We start from the raw sequence: 18,580 nt of genomic DNA on the forward strand, positions 1-18,580 counted from the left end.
AGGACAGGATACATTTAAACATGCTACTGGTGCTGACCCCATGGTCCAACCATGAAGGCCCATATCCCACTCAGTGTCTTGCTGAAAACAGCAACAACTAATTAGCTTATAGAACACATTCTCTAGATAGCTTCAAAATCAGGAAGACAAGCAGGCTGGATATTATCAATAAGGGAACACTCATATATAATAAGATTATAAAGAACAAGGAAATACTTAAAACAAAATGCAGAGGAGTTGTTTCCTCTTGGAGAGTTCAGGGAAATACAACTGTGAAGTTTATAGCAGCCAGAAAAGATAAAAATATTCTGTTTATTTGCTGAATGTTTGCTTAGGCACTTTTATTTGATTATTATTTACATTGTACATTATATATGCTTTCTTGGGTAGTGCTTGGAATTAAATCCAGGGCATCATATATAAAAGGGATGGTTCTCTATTGCTGCCTTAAACACACAGTTTATATTAAGAAATACTTCACAGGGAGGAGTTACTAATAAATCTCTCACAGACTAGATAGATAATTTTTAAAAGAAAGACTTAAAACAACCTGGAGTTGGGCATGACATTTCATGCCTGTAATCTAAACACTCAAGAGACTGAGACAGGATGATTGTGAGTTCAAGGCTAGTCTTAGCTGCTCAGAGAATTTCTACACTAAAAGAAAAAAATTAAGATGACATAGTCATTTATGCAGTGACAAGTCAATAAAAATTAGGTCATGACATTGGGCCTAAATCTTTCCCCTACATGAAATACACTTAAAAATATCTTCAGCTTTCAGGTGTAAATAACTTTTAGCATAATATTTTTGTATGCATGACTTTTTGTTAGACCCAATCATAATACTGCAGACCCATTGCACAGATGCTTCCTATGTGAACTCAGGTACTCAGGCATTCTCCTTACCAAGCCATCTCTCTAGCTTTCCCCATTGCCGTTTCTGAAATCAATTTAAGTTCCATCATTAGGAACTGCCAGGAAATTGTTTTATTAAAAGACTTTTTAGAACTGTCATGTGCACTGAAATAATCAACATTCTATGACTTTTCACCAAGTTTCTGGGTCTTTTTTACCTTAGGAGCAACTTCCGGGGAGCATTGAACATGGAAGACCCTTGTGTGCTTAATATGTAAATCAGTAAATTAGCCACAACACCTGGGTCAGCTCCAAGAAATCAAATATAGGCTGGTGAAATTCTTACATAACACAGAGGTCAAAAATAGCTTTCTACCTTGGAATAGGATAGACTTTATGGTTCTCCCTTCCACTGTTCCCTCCTCCAGAACATTATGATATGCAAAGTCCTGTCAGTTCACAGATTAGAAGACGTTAGCTGTACAGAGCTGAAGGTCTGAGCTGGAAAGTGGAGCTGGTAACTCCTGATATAGTCTCTAGTCTCCAGACGTCACAGTTCTTCCCCACAACCTGGTTTTGCTTTTGTTACACTAATTTTATTGTATATAAAAAATTACATTAGATTTACTAAAAATTTTTTTGAGAAAATAGTGTAAATTTTTAAAATTTCTATACAGCCCATCACTAAGTTCCCCATATTAATATCTTACAGTAGCATGATACGCTTAGCCCTTTAATGAAGTAATACTGGTACATTTTTACGCCACATAAAGTTCAGCACAGATATTCAGATCTTCTGTTTTGGAATATCTTTTTCTACTCTAGTGTTGATACTCTGTATATATCTACATAATATCGTATTATGAACATAACATAGTATTTTCGGTTGCCACATTCCCTCAGGTTCATTTTAGCCTCAGCAATTTCTCAGATTTTCCTTGATTGTTTATGTTTTCCTTTTCTTGTTTCTGCTCATCACCACAGTATTCCTAACCATTACTGGTATTGGGTAGAGGCCCACGCAATTGCAATTTTCTGATGCTTTTGAGTCTTGAGGAGGAAAACAGACATTGCCAGCAGGTCATAGTAACAAGTTTGGCCATATGACACTGACCTTGATCATACAGTTAAGAAGAGTTAAAAGGTTTATTTTATTCATATAGTGTTTCTCCTGCATGTATGTATATGTAGCTTGTGCATGTCTGGTCTCTCAGAGGCCAGAGAATGGCATCATATTCCCCAGAAGTGGAGTTATCAATGATTGTAATCTGCCATATGGGTGCTGGGAACCAAACTCAGGTCCTCTTGAAGAGCCAGTGTTCCTAACCACTGAGCAACCTCTCCAGCATGAGGGAACTTTTGTCAGGGGTTTCTACTGGAACCTTTCTCAAGTTCCTCCTTTTCTGTCCTGTACTGTTTTGAGAAAATTTGTTCCTATATAAAGGAGTGGGGAATTTATGCCTCCATTCATAAAAGATGGATTATTTACAGAAATTATTTAGAAGTCTTCTATAAGACAGAGGTTTCTGTTCTATTACTTATTTATCAATTTAGTCAATTATTGATTTAATTAAGGACTCTCATAGATGTTTATTGCATACTCAGATGTTTTTGCTACTCAAATCATCTGATCTTTCCACTGGGATTTCTGCTGTTGGTCCGTGTGTTCCTCTGACACCTTCTCTTATATCTATTTTTTTCTGAGTACTTATTCTCTGGCACTAAAAATGCCCTTGGCTCACCCTCATTATTCCTGCATAATCCTAAATGTAATCATTTCTCCAAAATGCCTGCCTTCTTCTTACTGGCAAATGCAATAGACACCAAGATCTGAGCTCATCTATAGTTCCCAGATTAAATTAGGATTCAATTTTAACCATATATACAAAAATAAAATCATGGTTTATATTTTAAAGGGAACCAAAAAACTCACTAGAATCTAAAATGTACAAGTTAAAACATAGAACATTCTGTCTACTAAGTTGCTAACAGAGTTTTCATAATAGTAAGCAATGCCAAGAGTCTAATTAATGTAGCTGGTAGTATTGAAAATTACTGCAATTCCTTTGGGTAACAATTTCTCAAGCAACTGAAATTTCCTTAATATAGTAATTCTACATCCAAGAATTTTCAATAAGGAATAATTTAAGATGTGGGCAGTTAGAGTTCTACATACCAATATGCTAATATCAGCTCTCTATGTAATAAGGGGTTAGGGTTAGCCTAAACATTTTAAAATGGAGCATCACTATATCAGGTATTACACATTTCAATAAGAGTATTATGCCACTATCAAAATTAGCAACATGGGCTGGAAGGATGGCTAAGTGGTTAAATACTTGATGTTCTTGCAGAAGACCCAAGTTGAGCTCGTAGCACTCATGCCAAAGTGACTTGAAAGCACCTGTAACTCCAGTTCCTTGGGTATCTGACATCCTCTTGTGGCCTTTGAAGATGGCTGAACATACATGAACACTCATACACACATGTAAAGTGATATCAAGTAAGATCTACCTCACACAGTTCTCTGAGCACACACATACAGTTTTATGTAAAAAAAATCACCTAGAAAAGTCTGATCAAGTCACAAATTCATGGTCATTAATTTCTGTGTGTGTGCTGGGAGGCTTGCCATTTATATGACGTAGTTAAAGGAATCCTGAACATGATGCAGCAAATAGATAAGTAGGAGATGAGGATGTGGCTCAGAGAGGAGCATGAGTTCACGCTGTAGGCGCCAGCTAGTCATGCCTGGAGCTGAGTTGCTGATTGGATACAGATGAGGGAGGAAGAACAGTCAGACGACCCAATGGATTTTGGCCTGAAGAGTAAAGGATGTAACTGCCATTACTGAGATGGGACCACTTTAAGAATATGATCAGAAAACTGAGTAGGAGATCCTAATGTTTTCAGATACATTGAATTTGAATTTTTTTAAAATAATTTTTATTTAATGTATATGAGTACATGTAGCTGTCTTCAGACACACCAGAAGAGGGTATCAGATCCCATTACAGATGGTTGTGAGTCACCATGTGGTTGCTGGGATTTGAACCCAGGACCTCTGGAACCCAGTCAGTGCTCTCAACCGCTGAGCCATCTCTCCAGCCTGAGTTTGAATTTTTGGCATATGTCAGAGAGGTAGTTATTGATGAGGCTGGAGTTCAGGCAGAGGTCTGGGCTAATATATTTATTTGAGAGTTATACTAATGAGATACTATTATAAAGTTATAAAATTAAGTGGTATCCCCAATTGAGATATATAAAACAAGAGGTCTAGAAACTGAACTCTGGGAGAATTCCATGCTTGAGAATTTCAGGAGATAATTGCTGCTGGTATGGATGTAAGCTACAAAGAGAATGGTTATTAGAGAAAGAAAAATACTGGGACAGCACATTCAGGGAGCTACATGAGTTAAGAGTTACAAGAACATAAAGCAGGAAGTCAGACTCAGAAAAGGATAATTGCTGCCAGGCAAGGGAGACAGACTTTTCCCTGTGGGAGTATGTGCAGTCACAGAACAGACACACTGCAGATGAAAATGCTAAGTTTCGCTTTAGATGAAACACTTTACTTCTAGGTGGAAGATGGACTTCTGAAGGCTCTGGGAAGGGGTTATAAGTAAGACTTAAGTACCATGAAGACTGTAGTAGGTCAGAAAATGGTAAGAGGGAGGGACAAATGGGGAGAAGGGAGAGAGAGAGAGAGAGAGAGAGAGAGAGAGAGAGAGAGAGAGAGAGAGAGAGAGGAGCGTGCAGACAAAGGGAGACAGAAATAGAGAAAGACACGCAGGGAGACAGAAAGAGATAAAGAATCAGAGGACAGAGTGAGGAGGGCAGACAGAGACAGAGACAAGCAGACACCAGGATCTTGGCCTGCATGACCAGTAGAAGATGGCAGAGATATTTACTAACGTAGGCTGTGGTTTAGGGAAGGACAAAATGGTGAACTCTGTTTTACAGTTGGTATCTAACGTGCCAGTGAACTAACCAAGGTGGAATGTTGAACAGAGAGACACATACATTAGGCTCAGAAGTGATCAGATCTGGGAATCAATGTGAAATCTATCAATGCTGAAGTGGTTGGTAAGCCGCCTGAGTGGATGAGGTCATGCACCCAATTGACTGAAGTCAGCAATTTCTTTCAAACCTACACAAAGGCCAAGACACCTCGAGAGAGATTAGGAGGAATAAATGAATTCTGTATGAAGAAGGGAAAAACACACAGAAAGGAGTGGAGAGTCTGAGACAAAAGATGGTCTGTGAAGCACTATAGTCTACACACACAGTTATTTCTGTGACATATGTGTCGTTTGGGCTTTAACAACTTTTTTCCAGGCCAAAAGCATAGTTTTTGACCTGTATGATCACAGATTCATTTCAAATTGATTGCTTTAGGGAACAATCTACCATGATGTCTTTTCTTTTTAACTTAAACTATTGAAAACATGGTATGATATGCACAGCAAGATTTATTTTTTCAATTCAACAAACATGTATTAGAGCAAATGCCGAGAATACAAAAGTATGTAAGGTACTTTCTCTTGCTCTAAAATCATTTAGTGACGTGAGAGAGCCAGACGTGAAAAGAATATATTCAAAAATGACAATCTAAGGTAGTCATATATTGCGATGTAAAACCTTCTGTAGCAGCAATTGCTAGCTGTCCCCCAATAGCCACTCCTGCCTTTAATGGGCTGACACGACCTCTGAGAGTAAGGACTACATTCCCAGGCTTCCATGTGAGAGAGATGTGGTCACGTAATGAAGTCATCTAAATGCAAGTGGAAATGAAATCAGTAACTCAAAGCAAATGTCACTGAAGGGAAAGGGCACCTCTTTCCAATGTCTATGGCCTGCTGGCTGTAATATATTCATGATGTCTGGAATGAGGGCTACATCTTCAATCAAGAACTGGCTCAGAGAATCAAAACATCATGTGACGGGACAGTAGGATAGAAGGAGTCTGGGTATCTAAAGGTTGTAGACTAGCTATGGATAACTTGAATCACAAGATAATGAATTAAGTTACTTATTGTTTTTTGGTGATTGACAGACAACTATTATGTATACATACTAATTACTAATAATTACTATATAACTGAACCAAATTGTCTATCTGTCTGTCTGTCTATCTATCTATCTATCTATCTATCTATCTATCTATCTATCTATCTATCTATCTATGTATCTATCTCTCTGTATCTACTTATCTATGTATCTATGTATCTATCTATCTCTATCATCTGTCTATCTATCTATCTATCTCTATGTATCTATTTATGTATCTATCTATATGTATCTATATATCTATCTATATCTATGTATCTATCATGTATGTATTATTATGTATCTATGTACCTATGTATCTATGTGTCTACCTATGTATGTGTCTATCCATGTATCTATTATCTATCTATATCTATGTATCTATTTATGTATCTATCTACATATCTATGTACCTATTGTCTTTCTCTTATTGATCCATCTGGATGCTTGACAGTAAAGTACAAAGGAAGGCATAGGAGACTTGATAGCATAATTCTATCAGATGAGAAAGTAAGGACCTAGTAAAAATTCCAGTGTTTATTAATATACACAGATTTTTTTTAAATCCTCAAACATCACTGTATTCAATACATTTGAAACACTAATGAAAAGAGGAAAATTTATTTTCAGAAATTAATATTACAGATTTCCATCCTTGGGATAACTTTGCTATTGTCTTACTTATTAACTTACTTCTTTTGAAGGATTCATGGGCAATGTAAAAATGGTTTTCCAGTATGACCAGACAAACATTGCGAAAAGTAGATGATAAGCCATGAGGCACACAACTAAAATGAGAGAAAATAATCACCACTGTGATAATGCAAAATTTTACTCAAATTATGATATTCATAAAATACTCAAATTTACAAAGATGATAAACCATAAAATATTATATTTTAATATGTTCTATTATATTCATTCAAATAAATACAACTCTTTGAATAAAAACCTAAAGTTAGGAAGATTTGATTTTTTACTATCTCCAAATTTATCACTGCATCTATATCCATAAATAGAACCCCCTCATCTATACTTAGGCACATCTCTAATTGGTTAGTTAGAGCTTTCTTACATTGTTAAAATAGGGCAGTTATAGAAGAGTAAACACAATATTAACCAAATGTAATTAACCAGACTTTCAGGCTTAATGAACTTTGCTTAAGAGAGGCAGAGAAAGCAAAGCAATCCCCATTTAGAAGCTGTTTGCTTAGCTCTACTTGACCCTGGTGGCTTTCCTTGTTATGATGACAACATGTAAACAGGGACCATCTTGATGAAGTGATTTCTGTCCACTGGGGTTCTGTTGCCAAATTTATTACACAGGACAACTGTTCAGACAAGCATCCTGAGTACTTCTTTAGAGAATATAAACACACTTTGTATGTTCTTTTAAAGGCTCAAAGTACTGTATGAATTTAAAATAATGTTGTACTACTGATGATAACTCTGTCTGAATAATATATTAATACAGTTCTAAAATAAATAACTACAGAAAATGTGCCAATTCAGAGGATAGACATGTTTGAGGACTAGGGATGCAGATGAGTGGTGGAGTCCCTTTTCTAGCATGTGCCAGGCCCCTACTCCTAACAAAAATGAAATAAGTAAGCAGAATATAAATTTAGTATTTTAAATTTCATTAGCAATTATTAACTGTTCTGAAGAATCAATGGTATTTGTACCTGTGGAGTCATTTCCAATTTGGATTATCTAATATGGAACTTAAATCAACATAACATAACTACAGGCAGAATTTCATGAATGCTGTAGATGGATAACTAGTTACAGGGTAGTAACTGAAGCTAGGACAGGAGCTAGGATGTCATTAACTCTATCATATCACTATATTGTCAAGGAATATTTTCTTTCAATCAAATACATGTTTTATTGAACTGCTCTTAAAGCATTATATTTGCGATCGTAAAAACATTTTACCTTGTTCACCAATGTTTTCCATGGACACTAGAAAAAGAAAAAAAGAGATAGGCCACAGGTTATATGAAGTTTGAGGAAACAGAGAACCCTGAAGACAAAGGACATTAAAATGGATTTATCACTTGACGATTGGTTGGTTTCTTCAAACCATCATTCTTTAAATATCTGTTCACATTTATATAGAGGAGAGGCAAGCATTGTGGCCTGGGGTAGTAGGCTGGCAGTTTCAGTCAGCAGTACTTTCAGTGGTGCACCTCACCCAACAAAGCAGGGTTCCTCAAGCATGAGGAACCCTTATTGGCCTCTGTAGATGACTCATATGAGTCTTCAACTATAGAGTTCAGATTAAAAATGGCCCATTACATTTCCTGAGATATTTATTGCTCTTTATGAACAAGCACCCATCTGGTCTATTCTCCACAAAGAACCAAATGTCTGTGCTTGTCGCACACATACTTCTTCTCATCCTAACAGCCCATGGCTCTAATTGCTCTGCAAGAAGTATTGAGGGGCTCAAAGTAGGCACGTGGGACCACTATCCCTCACGGCTTCCTCTGAAGAAAGCAGCTGGGTGAAGACAAGTCACAGACAATCTGAAACAGGCTGGAACAAGAAACTGTATTCAGTAATCCACACAATTTCTTTACTTCTTGTTCTGTTTGTTTGACTATGCGTGTGATCTGTTTGCTGTGATCACGTGATCATATGGCCGATAGTGATGTCCTTTGAAGTTTGGGCCTTTCTCAGTTGTACCAAGGGAAGGTCACAGTTTGCTTATGTATTACCCCCCCCCCAACCCTACTCAGTTTTCCTTACTCCAGAATGAAATGTCACTGCCTTTAAACAGGCTGCAATCTTTGGGACATGGGACAGATTTTTAGCGATATCTGATCAAACCCACCTCTTTCTTAAACATTTCTAGAGCTAGCTTTAGAGAACGTTCTCTCACAATACTGAATGGCTGTAAGAATGAAAACATTCATGTCTATAGCATGTTGAAATTTGTTCCTGCATGGCTTTGAACTGTAGTATTGAGATTTCCATTTTGTAAAAGAAAATAAAAACCTAGACAAGACCTCACATAGTTAACATTATCAAACCCCTTTAAATGTGAGGAAATGAACCCCACCTAGCCTTAATTTGTTAGCAAGCTCGTAGGACAGAGCCCTTTGTAAGTCAAACATCAATGGTGCCTGTTTGGCTCATATTGGACATGAGAAAAGAGCTCTGTTGGTAAATTTCTTGCCTAAAAAGTATCGGCACTTGAGTTCAATCCACATTATTCACATGGAAAAAAAGAAGCCAGGTATACACATGTAAATTCAGTGCTAGGAGACAGACTCAGGTTTGAAAAATTAAGCTCTCAAAAAAAATATCAGAGATTATCTTTTGGCCTCTGTATATGCATGCACACATGTGTATGCATACCTACACACACATAAATGGCCCCACACAAAGAAGTGTACCCATAATCACACACACATACATGCATGCATGCATACATACATACATAATACATACATGCATGCATACATACATACATGTACACACCGTTTCATGGGTTATTATTGAAGCTGCCACGTAAGTTTGTTTACAAATGAAAGTAGTCAGAGTTCCCTTTCTGGGACTCCCTGAAGGAGCTTATCTAACAGCATGGGAAAGATTATCCAACACCAGTTTGTTCTCTGAAGTGTCTGAAGAGACCACCACACTATCTCGGGCAGTTTTCTATAGGCCCAGACTTCTCTGTGCTCCCAAGGGCTCTAAACTGATTGTATCGCTTTCCTATCTTCCAGTGGAACTAATAAAAAAATGTAAAAGCAATTTGAATGCATGAGAATCTATCTCTGAGTGACCCTGGTGACAATTCTAGAGGCGCTGGGCTGTAAAGAGAACCTACTTGCTAATCTATGACTACAGTGGTCAGAACTAAACATGGTTAAACAAAGATACATTCAGAAAAATAAGAACAGCTACCATGAGCTGAGGACCTTTCTGTCCTGGAACAGCACTTGTTAAGTGGATGATCCAGTATTATTAATTACATTATTAACCTCACAGACAGAATTTCAGTCATATCTGTTTAGGAAGCTAATGTTTTCCAGCCTTAACTTGTACTCCTTCACCCCCAAATATACAAATGTTCAAAATCTACAAGTGCTGTGTTATATTTAAACAAGGTACATGTAGATCCATACTTACGGCCAATTATTTTGATGACGTTCATATGATGAGATGTAATAGTTCCCAGAGGACATGTTCAATTACACTAATATTATAGGGCTATCATATTTCTTCTTTTTCTTTTTTCTTTTTTTTTTTTTCTTTTTCTTTTTTTTTTGGAGCTGGGGACCGAACCCAGGGCCTTGCGGTTGCTAGGCAAGTGCTCTACCACTGAGCCAAATCCCCAACCCCGGGCTATCACATTTCTTATAGCCATGAGTCTTTAATTTAAATTTAGTCATAGGCCAATTAAAGCTAGGCCTTTCATCACTACGGAAGCAGAGGCAGTTCAAGGGTAGCCTGGGCAGTATGGAGAGACCTGACTTAGAAGAAGCTCACTGGTAGAACAGATGTCTACCACACATACAGGTCCTGGTTCAACCCCAGCACCAAAACAAAGGAACAAACAAATGAATGAACAAACAAATGTGTTTTAGTATTGACTTCCCTTATTACTTGTGAGAGTTAGTATTATTTTTCAAAATGTAAGCACGGGTTTTTCTTATCTGTTCTTAGTGAATTGTGACTTACCCTCCCTCCCCCCAGAGAGCTGAGGACTGAACCCAGGGCCTTGTGCTTGCTAGGCAAGCAAGTGATCCACCACTAAGCTAAATCCCCAACCCAATTGTGACTTTCTTATTAGTCTCTTTATTTTTTGTTTCTCGAGACCCTCTTCTAGGCTCCGAACATACCTAGTTTATACATACTACAAATAAAGTGGTGTATAACCAGCTTCAAATGGGAGAGCACCACTGATTAAATACCAATACCCAGACTGAGGATATAACTTACTAACACACATAAGGACCACAGTAAGTTTCATTTTTATGAAAGAAATGAATGCCCTTCCTAGGATATTTGTCTAATTATTACATTAGCGACTCATCTTGATAATTTTTGCCTAATGGCAGAGCCATCAAATTTTAAAATGTCTTTTCTCATTGTGTAAGAAGATGTGAAATGTTACTTCCAAGTATAGCTGGTTTTCAGTAGCTATTTAAGAAAAGGTCACTCTTCGGCTTCAAACACTTTTCTAATATGTATGTATGCAAATAAAATATACGGGAAATATAAATTTTGAAAATACGAGTAGTAATCGAGTATAATCTGGTTGGGACAGAGTTAAGGACACTGAGTCTAGTTCCTCACATCTACATTAGACAGCTCACAAAACAAGCCCCACTGTTATTAGTGCTAGAGTTTTATAGGGGACGGCAGGGTAAAGCCCGCAGTCAGCTGAGTAGAACCGAATGTCTCCTGCCTCTACCAGAGGCACATGTTCTTTACTACTGTGAAACTTAGGAATACTTTCTTTTTGACAAATTGAACGCAGATCCATAAAACTTCGGCAGAGCTTGTGGGGGAACGCCTGTGATCTTGCAGTACTTTTCTGTCTTCCAAGTTGCTTGAAGCCAGGCTCTCCCTCAATCTTTTCTACTTTACAGGAATGGAAACTTGTCTTCCTTCCTCTTTAGAGAAGCATGCTCTTCCCTCTGGAGAAAGAATGCTGGCAGGGAATGCAGGAAGGAGAGCCTGTGTCAACTACTGGGTGTGTTTCTTCCTGTGCTATGTATGAGGACTTAGTTAAGGCAACTGCTTCCTTGAGTCATCCAAACAATTAAAAGAAAGAGATAATGTTTCTCCTATGTCGGCTTTGAAACATCTTATATTGGGAGCTAAATTAACAGCTTCTTCAGTTTGTCTGAATCTCTCTTTCATATAGTAAATGCTGCTGGGCCAGATATTTGATTCAGTGAAAAATTGATCTAATATGATACAGTGAAGCTTAAAATTGTAGTGTTCTCAACTGTATAACATTCTAAACCAGAAGCCAGGTATTTCTAGGGCAGAATCAATTCATGGATGGATGCTTGTGACTGGGTGAAGCTAACTTGTTTCCATGACTGAGTAAACAGTTTTTCTTTCATTTAATGAAGACTGCCAACAGCCGTCTACATTGTAATAGCTTTAAAAGCACATAATGAAATTACCTATAAAATACTCGGAGGAAATTTTCTATGAGTCAGTTAGGTGCATGATTTTTAAATAGACTGGCACTTGAGCAAGTCACAGGAAACCTGGATTCTAGTCCAGCCCTCCAATAAATGTCACCATGATCACAGTATGGTGCTGAGCTGTGCTTTGTGAGGTTAATACTATAATTAAATAGTATCGTGTTAAAACTCAAAAGCCATATTAAAACCTAACAGTTACTCTTGGAAGATAAAACTATGCTCAATATTAGTACCTAATTTACTAATTTTTTATTTTATTTTTAAATTAGTGTGTGCACACATATACACATGCGCCAGCACACATATGTATGAACTGTGGAGGTCAGAAGAAGACATTGGATTACAGATACTTAGTTAAAAACCCAAAACGACAAACGATGCTCATCCTTAACACAAGGGACTAAACCACTCTTTAGTCTTCCTAAGACTCCTAGTATTGACACTTCTGAGAGGGTTTCCTGAAAGGGAGAAGGTTTATTTTGGATCTAACAGTTTAACTTAATGCACACAAACTTTTTTTTTTATGTGAAGGAAAAAAAAAAAAGAAACAAGACTAAATTCCAAATTTTCCTCAGATAAAACATGTACTTTATTTGGGGAGGGTGAGTAAGACATGTTTGTTATTCAAACATACGGGAGCAATGAAAGCATCTGCAGTAGTAGCTGTGCGGGTCACATTCGAAATGCAGTTCTCTAATTATAACTTAAATGAGAAGAATCTCTTTCTGGTCCACATCCTGCCATGATCTTTTCTGCTCTAGAAACATCCGGTCCTCTTCTGTGTCTCCAGGACTTCAAACTCTCCCCTGTCTAATTGTGTTACAGGAGTTACAGCCCTTTGTTGGCATGGATAGGATGTGGGAGAGAAGGAACAACAAATTATCACCATAGTTACCAAACTGCTCCTGTGTACCAAGAGCGAAACCAAGCCCTCCAAGAATGTCTTCTTAGATCTCATCAGACTGCAAGGCCAGGAGTTTGGGTTCCAGTTCTATTTTCTGACAACCCACACTACCTAGACTGGCTTCCTGTCTCTAGCTATCATCACAATATCTTTTTAGCTTTGCTTGTTTGTTTGTTTGTTCAGTATTTTTTCAAGAAAACTGATTTTTAGCAAGTATCCAAACCATTCCCTGTATCACTGCCATCCCATTACTTCTTTGTTCGATTACCATTAGTCTTTCATATCTAATCTTCTACTGCGATCGCTTTTGTAGAAGTCTGCAACGGCCTCTCTCTACTGTTAATTCTTGAAGTATAAGTAACCCTAGCAGATATAATTATGCTCATTTTTGGAAAATGTTGGCAAATTGACTATGAATTTGTCTTGGATAAATTCAGCTGGGGGAAGCCTCTTATAGCAGAACCCTTTGTCCTTTTGGGCACCTTTAAGGAGCTCACGTTCATCTTTAATGCACTAAAGATCAAAACCAGCACTGCCTTTAGGCCACTGTAATGCCAGGTCTAAGAGACCCCTGCACTTCTTATGAATGTTTCCAGTTTAATTCCAACCATAGCTTCCTCCTCCTACAACATTAAACTATGTTTTCCTGTAACGTATCTACTTTTGTTTTGATTTTTTTTTATTGGAATTAACTTTGGGTCCAAGCACGTACTAACATGCACTCTATTGCTATGTTATCTTCAACCCTGCTCACCGTGTGTGTGTGTGTGTGTGTGTGTGTGTGTGTGTGTGTGTGTGTGTGGTTTTTATAGAACTTCTGTGTGATCCTCATATGCCATGGCTGTTAGCATCCCGTCTAAGCTCCAACTCACAGTTACCTGGCAACAGCCAGGTATGCCTGACACTATGAAAGGGGCTGCTTGTCCCCTTCTCACTCTCTTGCTCTTGCTCTCTTGCTTCCTCTTGTTCTCTTGCTCTTCCCATCTTCTCCTTTTGTCCCTTCTCTCCCCATTCCCTTCCTCCCTTCTCTCCATGTGCTCATGGCTGGCCTCTACTCTTCTCTTTCTCTACTTCTCTCTTTCTCAGCCCTACTGCCCTCTTAACTCCCCTCCTCATGCCCTGAATACACTCTATTCTATACTATACTGTCGTGTGGCTGGTCCCTCAGGGAGAAGGGATGTCTCAGCATGGGATATGAGACATATCCCCACTTTCTCTTTTTGTAAACACATCAATGGCGATTTTAAGAATCATTTCAGAGCCCACCTTCCTCTCTAACCTTAGACCCTACTACTTCCTTCTGGTACTCAATGTTTCCACCCCCCTCCCAGACATTCTGAATCACACTGCCCACTCCTCAAAAGTCCTTTGATTGGCACTTTAACAATTCACAGGAGACCTGCTCCAGCCTGTCCATTCATGCCACCGTGATCACCATATACAGCAGAACTGAGCTAGGATTTTGTTGTTTAAGAAAAAAAGTTGTACGTTATCTTAAAGAGTCCTCCTCTTCTAAAATTAAACTATTATCTTTTAATGTTTTCTGGGGGAAAAACTGACTAAATCCTTGGTCAAAAGTGATTCTAGAAATAAATTTGTCATTGGATTCATACAATTAAGCTGATGTCTGAAGGACAGGGAAGTTGCTACAAGATAGAGACAAAGGGTGTAGAACTTAAGCTCCAAATGCATGGCTTTCCTCTGGGTTACCATGGGAACCAGTCCTCACTCCAAACAGCCTTGACACTCGATGTCCCATAATGGACCCCACATAGCTCTAGAAAAATTCCTCCTTCCAGGGATTTAGCTCAGTGGTAGAGCGCTTGCCTAGCAAGCGCAAGGCCCTAGGTTCAGTCCCCAGCTCCCAGAAAAAAAAAAAAAAAAAAAAAAAAAGAGAGAGAGAGAAAAATTCCTCCTTTCAATTAAAAAATAAAAGCACATTTTTCTATTAAAAATGTAAACTGATGATGAAATCATCTCCCTAAAAACCAGTCCAAGACTTGTGCTGCATTTCAAATAAAACCACCATGTCCTTACATCATCCTTGAGGTCACAGGTGACCAGGCTCTGGCCAACCTGGCCAGAATCACGCCTGTCTTCAGAATCACATCTTTGCACTGTCTTGTCCCTGAGGCCACTGTGCTTGTGTCGAGAACATAGGCTTGACTGTGCCCTTTTGAATCTGAAAAGCTCCTCTGGCACCAACCCCTGGGTTCCTTACCAGTCCTCAAGTGTGCCTTGAGTGTCAGTAATCCCACTCTTCTGTCTCTTCATTCGTTTTTTTTTACCTCTTGGTCCTCTTCTGGGCTGTCTCCTGAGATTTGCATCCTGACTTTATAGCTTCCCTGACATTTTATCTTGGCTAGGTTTTTTTTTCCCTGTCTAAGCACTCAGTTCATCTCTCAGGACTGTTCTGAGAATTAAATTACAAGGAACAAAAGCATTTGGCATAGAGCCTGGCATGGATTAGGGGCTCAGAGTCGAAATGCGGATAAAGATGTGGCCAGAGAAGTGAGGAGAGGCGTTCCCTGGTGCTCAGCCCTAGCAGTTTTACACACAGAACAGGCCAGAAGCACAGTGAACTTGGAGTTCGGAGGTGGTGGTCTCAAAGCTGCTGTAAAGGGGAATGCCAGTTGCTGGGGTTGAATTGGGGCAAGGTCTTTTAAGGTGAAAATGATAAGAAAATGTAACAAATTACACGCCACCTTGGGAAACCATACAAATCAAGCTAAATCAGGGGGAAAGGTAGGCTCTTCAGAGCCTCTCCTTATGCTGCCCTACTGGGTCTGCACTCTCAGGGCATTCCCCTGAGTAGCTGAGAGTACAGGAGTAGGCCAACCTGCCCAGCTGGTGAGCTGTCACTTACTTGTTAGCCTACCCCCCCTTTCTTCCTGACTTGCCACTCATCTTCAGCAGGGATGCTTGGTTACTTTATCAGAGATGTTATAACAAAGTAGCAAGCAGGGGGCCTTAAACAAAGGCTGCGGGGGGGGGGGGGGATGGGGGTGGGGACCCAAGGGCAAGATGTTGGTGCCCTGAAGCATTTCTCCTTGGCCACCACTTCTCTTTGTCTTCAGGTCCTCTTCCCTCTCTTATACTCTGCTTTCAAACGTCCTCTTCTTTTACAGACAGCACACATAGTGGATTAGACCCTACTCCGGTGACCTCCTTTTAGTTTGATTTAATCTCTTTAAAGACTTTTTTATCTCAGAATGCAGTAGTCACATTCGGATGCCCTCAGATTTGAAACTCTAACCTAAGACTTTTGAATGGAAACATTGTAGCTTCCAATGTCCTCCAAAATCAGAGGTTAGTTTTAACAGGGCAAAGGCTGTATAGAGCGAGATGAGAGAGAAACTGGGGTTAGTGAGGGTCAGATAATAATGGTGGTACTAAACTGATTTTTAAAAGGAAACACTTGTTGAATGCTTTATGTGGAAAATTTGAGCTTAATTTTTTTAAATCAAAGCTTTTTAAAGATTTATTACTTATTTATTTATTTATTTATTTAACGAGTAACATGAATACACTTTTACTCTCTTTAGATTTGTCAGAAGAGGAAATCCGATCCCATTGCAGATGATTGTGAACCACGATGTGATTGCTGGGAATTGAACTCAGGACCTCTGGAAGAATAGTCAGTGCTCTTAACCACTGAGCCATCTCTCCAGCCCCTTGAGCTTAATCTTAAATGTTCTTCACACCTAAATCTTGTAATAGTCTGTGAGGTGGGTCATATTATAGTTTTAAAATATGAGACTTCCTTCCAGAGAGAGGACAATGTTTTAATGGCAGGCAAATTATAAGATAAGCAGTTGATATCTAACTCTGGGCCTATCTGACCCAAAATTCTCTCAAGGAGGTTATATGGCCTCCCAAGACCTGTGACATCTGGTGCCTCCTAACAGTTATGCACCCTGCTGGGCTTCTGGTCCTGGATAGATTTGATTGTTTCCAACTTCAGTAGCTTTTATTCAACTAGTGTGCCAATGATCGATATTCTTACTTAGTTACTTCTTAAGAAGGCTTCAGAAAGCAGGGTAAAAGGTAAAAAAAAACCCTTCTACCATCCCTTTTCTAATAGCCTGTTTAAAACATCTAGGTACAGATATCATATACTTTAGCCACCATTAAAATATTCCAATAACCATAATGATGGGCACGGCCTGAGTTTTTACTGAGTGGTGCACTTCAAAACTGAATAAGAGCTATGTTGCTCTGGCAAGACTGGGTTGGTGGTGACAGAACACTAGGGTTGTCCTAACGTTTGGCCTCACCAATGCAGAGGGAAAGAAATTTAACCTGACACACTTGGAGGGTTCATCCCTGCTTGGATAAGCTGTTAGTAAGGAGTATACAAGACTGGGCTGCCCTGATTAGGAGTCCCAGTTCTTACACTTGTGAACATATTAAATCTAGAACTGCTTCCTTCTTGTTCCAATAGCAGGAAAACGTCTCCATTTTTTTTTTTAATCACAGCAATGGCCCAACTTGAGATCTGCCTCCTTTAAACATTTTATCTGCACAATACAGTAGTGTTAAGTCTAAGCCCAACAATACACAATGGGTTCCTAGAGTCCCGTCATCCAATATGCCTGAAGAACTCTAACCAGATGAATGCAGTCCATTAATCTGTTCTTCTTCCAGGCTCTGGAAACTGCGAAACATTCTCCTCGCTATTTCTCTATGTTTGGCTGCTTTGCATCCTGTGGTACAAGTATTCATCCTTGTGACTGGTTGATTGTTCTCAGCATAATGCTCTCCAGGTTCACCCATGGTATTGGATATGACAGATTTAACCTCGTTGCTTCAGCAGTATGATGGTCATTGGATTGCTCTCTATACCTATGTAGCTCCACTCAACAGTTGGTATTAAGACCTTAGTTAACACTAGTAACACATTCGCTAACTGTACTTAAATCATTAAGAATGGGCACATCTTTCAGCTAAGTCTGCTCTGAGGAAGAAGCAGAGATGATTTTATAAGTCACTGCTACTTTCAAATTCACAAAGAAAAAAGTGATTTCCAATTACAGGCGTAGATACAGGGGGAAATCTGATCTCTAGGGCAGTCCATTGATATTGGCATTCTGGTTTCACTCAATGAATCCAATAACCTCTATCTCAAAACAGACAAGATTGAGGGCCAACAAGATGGCTCAGTGTGTAAAAGCACTTGCCTCAGACTCTGAGGGCTTGATGAAACAACATGCTCAAAAGACCTCCATCCACACACTGTGACAAACGCACACACACACACATCTGTGCGCATACATGCACACACATACATACACACTGACTTGTTTAACCTCATACACTTGTAGGGCTGTCCGTTTTCTACATGCGGCTACAACTCAACTTCAAGGTCAAATAATCATGGAACTTTTTGATTCCAACCCTCCTCCTTCTCAATTTCAAATGTTTGTTCTTAAGGAAAAAACAGAGAGGCCATGAGAAATTTCTATGAACTGTAGGCAGATGCTGGGCTCTCACCAATTCTAGCTGGCTCCCATGTAATAAGCTGGAAAGTTAGAAGGAATCTATGTCCTGAGATTTCTTTATTAGAACCAAATTGTTATAGCAGGAAGAATCA

The 18,580-nt window shown here is 38.9% G+C and overlaps 2 protein-coding genes across 4 annotated transcripts in view; one reads left to right on the forward strand and one right to left on the reverse strand.

Annotated features, from left to right (window-relative positions):
• Positions 1-18,580, forward strand: part of Erich1 (glutamate-rich 1) — a gene marked incomplete at its 5' end in the record, with an annotated part of 52,793,804 nt that overhangs the window by 29,058,576 nt on the left and 23,716,648 nt on the right.
• Zdhhc2 (zDHHC palmitoyltransferase 2) overlaps positions 1-18,580 on the reverse strand; it is a 69,601-nt gene that overhangs the window by 35,924 nt on the left and 15,097 nt on the right. For all 4 annotated transcript variants that reach the window (XM_087587473.1, XM_087587475.1, XM_087587474.1 and 1 more), the window contains 2 exons: positions 7,846-7,872; positions 6,601-6,695 (listed from right to left, as the gene is read on the reverse strand). In XM_087587473.1, coding sequence (XP_087443599.1) covers positions 6,601-6,695; positions 7,846-7,872 — 122 coding nt within the window. The remainder of the gene's footprint in view (positions 1-6,600; positions 6,696-7,845; positions 7,873-18,580) is intronic.

Source organism: Rattus norvegicus, chromosome 16 (assembly GCF_021556685.1).
Source record: "Rattus norvegicus strain SHRSP/BbbUtx chromosome 16, alternate assembly SHRSP_T2T, whole genome shotgun sequence".
Lineage (NCBI taxonomy): Eukaryota > Metazoa > Chordata > Mammalia > Rodentia > Muridae > Rattus > Rattus norvegicus.